At 44.9% G+C, this 7,778-nt stretch overlaps 1 protein-coding gene across 1 annotated transcript; it reads left to right on the top strand.

Annotated features, from left to right (window-relative positions):
- Nucleotides 1–657: 657 nt before the first annotated feature.
- On the top strand, nt 658–4,567 carry NXNL1 (nucleoredoxin-like 1). Its single transcript, XM_019556709.1, has 2 exons — nt 658–1,637; nt 4,254–4,567. The coding sequence occupies exons 1-2, from the start codon at nt 1,297–1,299 to the stop codon at nt 4,546–4,548; spliced, it is 636 nt and encodes a 211-aa protein (XP_019412254.1). The 5' UTR covers nt 658–1,296; the 3' UTR covers nt 4,549–4,567.
- Nucleotides 4,568–7,778: the final 3,211 nt, after the last annotated feature.

The following is a 7,778-nucleotide window of genomic DNA, read 5'->3' as shown; positions in this document are numbered from 1 at the left end:
GCCTCCTTGCTCCCCAGGGTAAGGCGGGGATGGGGGCTGGGGCTCAGGGCTGGCACCAGGCAACTACTCTGCTCCCCAGCCATAGATCCTCCAAGAAAGGGAGAGAGAAGCTCTCTAAGACTAATAGCAGTCGCTCCTTGCAGACCAAATATGCCCCAAGTGTCTTCTCTGCAGCAGGTCCTCCATGGGTATCCCTACCACCCCAAATTAAAATCAGCATCTGAGATCAAAGAGATTTGCTGTGCTGCAATCAGAGGCTCAAGTGAGATTTATATAGTGCAGGTGGGGAGAAACTGCAGGACTCCAGGGAACTGCTCCACTCCCCAGTCCTGACGCCATGTGCCTCCTTGCTCCCCAAGGCAAGGCAAGGTAGGGGCTTGGTCATTTAGAAATCACACAAAGCCAGTTATCTTCTCACTCTCAAAATTGGGAAATATTCCCATTCCATAGAAACAGGGGTTAGCTGCATTTATGTCCATCCATCCATAACCTGCCACGACAAGGGAAAGGTGACCAGAAAAGACATCTCCACCCCACACACACTTCCCTTAATTAGATAACTTTACAAAAATGTAAGTGATCACACCTTTAAAAAAACATATGCATAGACTAAAATTATAAATGAAACTCTTTTACTAGCTTAGGTGAATACAGGAATACCACAGATAAGCTTCTGAATAGTAGCCAAGAGCAAATACTGCCTGAGAATACCAGCCATGCTTCTGAATAACAGCCTGCACTGAAGGAGGTGGGACCAAAGTGGCGTGCTCACGGACCAAAGCAGCATGCTCAAAGATTGCTACACCTTGGAGGGAACATTGATAATCATCAGTAAACCTGCTTTACCACCAGCAAATTATCAGAATTTGTAGCTATGATAGGTCTTGCTGAATACCTGTTATAGTTTATTAGCTATTCTGGATAGTTAAGCAGCAGCCACAATATCAGTTTAAAAAGATTAAAGATGACTTTGCAGAGTTTGAGTCCTCAGTTTATTAATAGCTTGGTAGATGCAATACAACAGACAGATTATTGGATTTACTATAAACTCAACAAACCCTTCAGAGTAGTAGCAAGACTGAAGCATTATCTTCAGTTTTATGATGCAGACAACTTACAGAAGGAAAGGTTCTAATGACAAACACCCGTAGGCAAACTCCATGAGCCACACACAAAGACACTCTGAAGACACTGCATAACATTTCCTTCCCACTGAGTTTCCAGATACCAGAATGGAACCCTGCCATGCAAAACCTCCAAAACGGATTAATTATTTAACTAACAGTATCAACCTGAATGCCTAGGCTTAGCATGGCTTCCCTTTTTACTGGGAAGATCCTGATTGTAAACAACAAGGACTGTGATGAGATGGACACAGAGCGTGAACTTAGTCAAAGGCTGGAAAACAAAGTGATGCTGCTTTATTTTGGGTCTGGTGAATGTCCTCGATGCCAGGAATTCTCTCCGGTCCTCAAAGATTTCTTTGTGAGACTCACTGATGAGTTCTATGTGGAAAGAGCTTCCCAGCTGGTCCTGGTATATGTGTCTCAGGATGAGACAGAGGAAAAGCAAGAAAAGTTCCTGAAGACCATGCCAAAAAGATGGCTGTCCCTGCCTTTCCAGGATGAGTTTAAAAGGTAAGAGCTTGATATAGCAATAAGATAGTAATAGTAGCCTTCTGATTTTTTTTCCAGATGCTGTTATTTCTTCCAAACTTTTAAATATTTCTATTATTATCCAAAGCCTCACATTACAGCATCTGTGTGCCCTAAAGACTGGTACAGGGCAAGTTATTCCTGTATGCATTATCAAACTACTCCAGGGTGTTAACTGTATTAAGTGAACACAGATATTCCCCGTCTTGGATCCTATTATGTAACCAAGCATAGTTAACACTGCAGCTACGTAGATGACAGCAATACTTTGTGCTTCTCTCTCAGAAGGTAGGTCTTCATTTTTCCTATTTATAGATGGAGAAACTGAGGTCTGGAAAAGGAAATGACTTGACCAAGGCCTTGCAGGGACAGAGTCAGAAAAAAATCAGAATTTTGAGTTCTGACTCCCAGTCTTAATATTAGTCCACCAAGACCACCTTTTCCTCCCAAAGCTGAGGCTTTGATCTCATCATAATTTATTTTAAACATGTACTTGGTGGATATGTATCAACTGGCTTCATGAAAGAAGTTAGTTCTAAGGATTGTTTGAACAAAACAAGACCAGCTCCTACAGAGTAGTGGGGACAGTCATAAGGGAAAGACTAGAAAACACCAGAGTGCAATGAGGAAAGTGCAAGAAAAGCAAAGGCAACAGGAAAAGATCTGAACAGACCACCAGTGCTGTCTACAACACAGACCATTCTGGGTGAAAGGCAGCGTGTCCAGATATCTGAGCGGAAGACCTGGGTTCTCTTCTTATCTTCCACTGGCTTGCCGGTTGAGAACTGCCCTTACAGACTCCTGTTTATTTCTTGTTCTTAAAGAGATTGTCCCTGTAGGCTGTAAGAAAGACATGAGAAAAATATTATGGAAGCACTTGGCAACAGTCCTCCAAATCCTCACATCACACCAAAGGGAAAAAGGCTGCAAGTTATTGTGACTTCATTAATATAAAATAAGCAATAATTAAATGTCATGACTGTTCCTTTGGAGTAAGTACAGACAGTCAAAAAGCCCAAGGCTGAATTGATTCAGTCTTTGCAGGTTAGTCTAAGTTGCAAAGATTGAACCAATAAACAATTGAACAAACATTTATTTGTGATTCAGGAAATGCAGCCATATGCCTACAGTGGCTCAAGCCAGAAGCCAGGGGTTGCTAGAGCATGGCTCTCTGGCAGGTAGCCAGCATGGGCTGTGTGTTCACTTCCTCTTCTTGCTGCCCCCAAGGTCTCTTGGATTTGCAGTTCACAGTCACAGCAGCAGGACTCTGCAGGATTGCTTAACGCTTCCTCTTCCTGCTTCCAGTATTTGTAGTCCACAGTTGCAACCAGCAGTAAGCAATCCAGCAGGGCAGGGCAGCTCTGTACTCAGGAAACAGTGAGTTTAACCCCCCTCCCTGGCCCCAGACCCCAGCAAGGGTTTCCTGGTGGGGAAGGCAGTGAGCCAGCCTTCACTGCTCCAGCTAGAGAGCAGAGGGGCGGGACCAGCCCTGCTCTCTGAAGCAGACAGCCCAGCCCAGCCCAGGGCTGCAAAGCATGCTGGGATGCTGGAGGACTCTGATTTAACTTGAACCAGGATCAGGTCTGTGACAGAAGTTTCATAAACCGGTTTAACCTAAATCAGTTAAGTCTGGTACTACATTCAGCCAGCTTTATCTTAACCCAGTTTCAGCTATTCTGAAACTGGTTTATGTGCACTGAATGTCTGTTCTGTTACAGGTTTAAACTAGTTTCTGATCACTTATACTGGTTTATGTGTAACTTCTGTCCCTAGCCTTGATGATTAATCAGAGTATGATACAGCTTCAAAGCTTCTTACTAATATTTATGAGTTCATTATTCCCTTGGAGGTGAACTGAAGTATTCCTTCCTCTTCTACAGGCATGGGGGGGAAGTCCTCCGTTAAGGCCAGAGCCTTCTTTGTGAGAATCATTTTCAAAATCAGGACTAGCAGGCAGGATTCCTAACTTAGCTTCTGTTTTTCAAGCTGTTCCCATGCTGCCTTCCAATGGTAAAGACTGTTTCACGTCAGAGCAAATCCATGTCCTTTTTTTTTTTAAGGAAATTTTTTTGTGTGTCGTTTGTGAGTCATTCAAGAACCACATGTGGCCCTACTACCAGGAAACATCCTCCACCCCTTGCCTGGGGTTTCAGATCTTCTGGCAGGCATCCTATGTGCAAGCCCAAGCCTAGAAGCTTGGGGTTTGGATGCCCCTGATTTTCACTTGCCCTCAGCCGTATGGCCACAAGAGTGAGCTAGGGAGAAGTCTCCCATTTCCATAAAGGCAGCGTATAGCCGAGATCTTCCCACTGGAAGTGAAAGTGCTCAGCTAGTGTACTACCTCCTGCCATGTTCATGGTTTTCCCCAGCCAGCGGGAAAACCACCTTAGTAGTCATGGTATTTCCCTTGCCAGGTAAGCAAATGCATGACCTGCAACTGACCACCACCGACAGGTCTGGAAATCCAGCCTGCAGCCTGCAGTAGGAGAGGCAGCAGTTCTCCCTAAAGACGGCTCTGGTGGGTGGCATGTAGTCTTTAGCACCTTGTCTAAAACGCTTTGGGCTTTGTGATTTAAACTTTCTGATTTTGGTTTCCAGGGAGCTGGAGTCAATGTTTGTTGTGTGTGACACACCTGTAGTGGTGGTACTGAAGCCCAGTGGAGAAGTGATTTCTGGGAATGCTGTGGAGGAAATCGAGCGTCTGGGTCCTGCCTGTTTCAAGAACTGGGAGGAGGCTGCTGACCTGATCAACAGGAATTTCCTCCTGGCAGAAGATTTTGATGACATGTCCCTGAGAAGCATCACTGACCCCATCCGCCGCCTCAAGTACAAGCTGGACAAGAAAATGAAGAAAGAAAAGAGGGAAAATGAAGAGGAAGATGCTATGTCGTGATCACTGGCGATGCATAGGGGGTGCAGGTAGGTGCATGTGCACCCCCTGAGTGTGGCGGTGCACCCCCTGTGAAAAAGTGCTGCTGACACTGCCGGTGGCATCTGCAGGCAGTCCGTGATCACTGCTGGTGGCATCTGCAGGTGGTCACTGACCGCGGGTCGGTGCGTGGCACTCCCTCACCACCCTCCTGCCGCTGACAGCACCATGGCCACCCCCGGGAACTCCCTGCTTGCCTCCACCATGCTCCTTCTGCCAACAGTGCCGCCTACCACCACCGCCACCTGCGAGAGCTCACCGTGTCCCCCCAGCCTCTGGGGGCACGCAGCATTCATGGTCCTGACTGGGAGTTAAGATGCTCCAGCTACACATATACCAGCTAGAAGACTGGACTATAGAGACTCCCCAGCAAATACCAGCTGCCTTCAGCTCTAAGGCAGTCACTTTCAGAGCATGAACTTGTATTTATAGATACTTGTATTGCCACAAAAATCTCAGGATTTCTGTGGCAGCTGCAGGGTCTACCTTCTACTATCACTGGTAACATTACACAGCTTAAACTTTAACTTCTAGGATTCACTCATTTCAGTGCTACTGGACAGATGGCTTCATCACCATTTTTTATGCTCATTGATGCACTCCATTATCCTAGATGTTATGCACAGATTATGTAAAACTGTGGCTAACTATAATTCATTATTTGCTAACCTCTATTGCCATCTCCTGGAAGTAAGTGACAATTGTGGAAAAACCTACCTATATCGTGGTTACAAACAACTCTGGCTCTTACTTCACAGTAATTTCAGCAAATTTCAATAATGTCTTAAGTTTTTTCTGCTAGCTACAACCTTAAAGCTTAAGTGCATCATCATCATGGTTTAATGGGGGGATTCAAAATAAAGAGCCAGTTCCATTTCCTTTAGTCCCTGATGTAACAAGGCATCATCTGAATGAAGCCTGCTTTGAGGAATCCTTGGCTTCTTTCTTCTGTCTAAACTAATCCCTGGCTGCTGTTATTCATTAACTGCACTGACTGAATTTAACCAAGTTTTGCATGAGGACACACTGCTAATTCTTGAAAGGCTAAGCTGATGTATAGCCCAGTCCCTGTTATCTCACAAAACTTTAGCACTTGGGTCTGCAGAGAGAAAACATACGACTCCAGTCCAGCAATTCTTGTTTCCCCATAATCCCATTATTCAACACATTTAGAGGTCAAACCACTTACATAGTTGCCTAACAATTTAGATGCCTAAATGTGTGTCGTGACCTGACCAGCGTAAGAGCAGAGAGTCATTCTGCTTGAGACTGTAAAGAGCCTACGTGAATTACTGGAAGAACTAAAAGGAGGTGTCTGTTTTTGGTGAAAAGGAGAGGGGCATAAGGCAAGACCAGCCTGTTCAACTTGTTTGCCCACTTGATCCTCCTTCACTTTACCCTGGGGCTGTCTGGCAGGTAGAAGAAAGAAGGAAGAGAGGAAAATGACTTACTGGGAGGGGCTCAATCATATCCACAGTGCCACGGTGCTAGTACAACCATAGCCAGCTCAGCTTACAAAAGGAGTGTATCTGCAGACTTACAACACTTCTGACATGCTAGGACACAAGCAGAAAAGTAACGAACTGCAAAATAGCTTGCTTTTTTTTTTTTTAAGATTAAGAATGTGAAGTGACCTGTTGCATTTTATTCTTCTTCAGTAGCCTGGACATTAGTCCAGAATGGATCACCTGACATCCTGCGTCTATTGTTGTGATTTTACAATAACATTTTCTGATATTCTAAATGCTTTCTCTTCCCTGTTACTACCTGAAAGATCCACACATATAGCAGGGGACCAAAGCTGAGCTACGCACAAAAGTGCTGTCACACTGATAAGCAGAGATATCATTAATTTGTATTAAATGCTTTCAATGACAAACATCTGAGGAGTTAGTTATAACAATGGTGGGAATATAGTTCTCACACAGATCTGTAATTTAAGTGAACAGTGCATACCTCACTTGCGAATCTCACAAAACCTCTGGAGCAGAGCCAGCTTAAAATCAACCTGTACCAATCATGTACAGAATTGAGGACAAGGGCATAAGCCTGCAGCTGCTACGCCTAGTGAGTAAACATGCAATTGCATCTTGTGCTCCCTAAAAGCAGCTGAGAAACCCTGCTAGAAATCCCAGTGAAAGGGAATTAGAGCCTCTTGGGCATGAGCATGTTGTTGTTCGAGGCCATCTCAGGATAATAAGGGCACAGCACAGCCTATGCAAGTTATGTAACTGGCAAATCCGCTTTCATGTACTGTCCAGCTTATGTTGTGACCTCTCCAGGGAAAAGGTGTAGCTAAATTGGACATCAACATTGTCATTTGGAAACTCACTTAAACTCCCCAGTATCCAGAGATAACAAGTGTACAGAATGTGTGTGAACAAAGTCACCAACTGTATGCAGAAATTGGTGGGGCCAGTTCTGCCCACTTCTACATTCACTGGTAGGCCAGAAAGCAGCTTGTGTCCTAACCACACTGGTTACTGAGAGTTCAACATTTTAAACCCCCAGTGAAAAAGTTCAAGTCATCCTACTTAAAAGAACTTTTATTATGGTTGGTAATATACATAATGAAGCATACAATGTGTAATAATTATGGATTTAAGAGGGAACAGTTGCAAATTAAGTCCTTCACCACAACATAATTCTGAATGGCAATGACTGTAGATAGCTCTGAAGATCTGAATTTTCAAAAGACATCCTAGACATCTAGTGATATGATGATAAAGGAAACAGTGAGGTAGAAAGGAAGTATACAAGTACAAAAATAAGCATCCTTGGTTTCATAGTTTCTAGGGTCGGAAGGGACCTGAGCAGATCATCGAGTCCGACCCCCTGCCATGGCAGGAAAGAGTACTGGGGTCAAATGACCCCAGCAAGATATTCATCTAACCTCCTCTTAAACACCCCCAGGGCAGGAGCCAGCACCACTTCTCTTGGAAGCTGGTTCCAGATCTTAACTGCCCTGACCGTGAAGTAGCGCTTCCTGATGCCTAGCCTGAATCTACCCTCTGCCAGTTTGTGACCATTATTCCTGGTCACTCCTGGTAGTGCTCAGGGGAACAGGGACTCCCCAGTGCCTGCTGGTCCCCCCTGGCTAGTTTGTAACAGGTCACTAGATCCCCCCTCAGCCTTCTCTTTTGGCGGCTGAACAGGTTCAGGTCCCGTAGCCTCTCCTCATAGGGCCTGCCCTG

Source organism: Crocodylus porosus, unplaced genomic scaffold, assembly GCF_001723895.1.
Source record: "Crocodylus porosus isolate Cpor-Errol unplaced genomic scaffold, CroPor_comp1, whole genome shotgun sequence".
Classification (NCBI taxonomy): domain Eukaryota; kingdom Metazoa; phylum Chordata; order Crocodylia; family Crocodylidae; genus Crocodylus; species Crocodylus porosus.
This window is presented reverse-complemented; position numbering and strand designations above follow the sequence as displayed.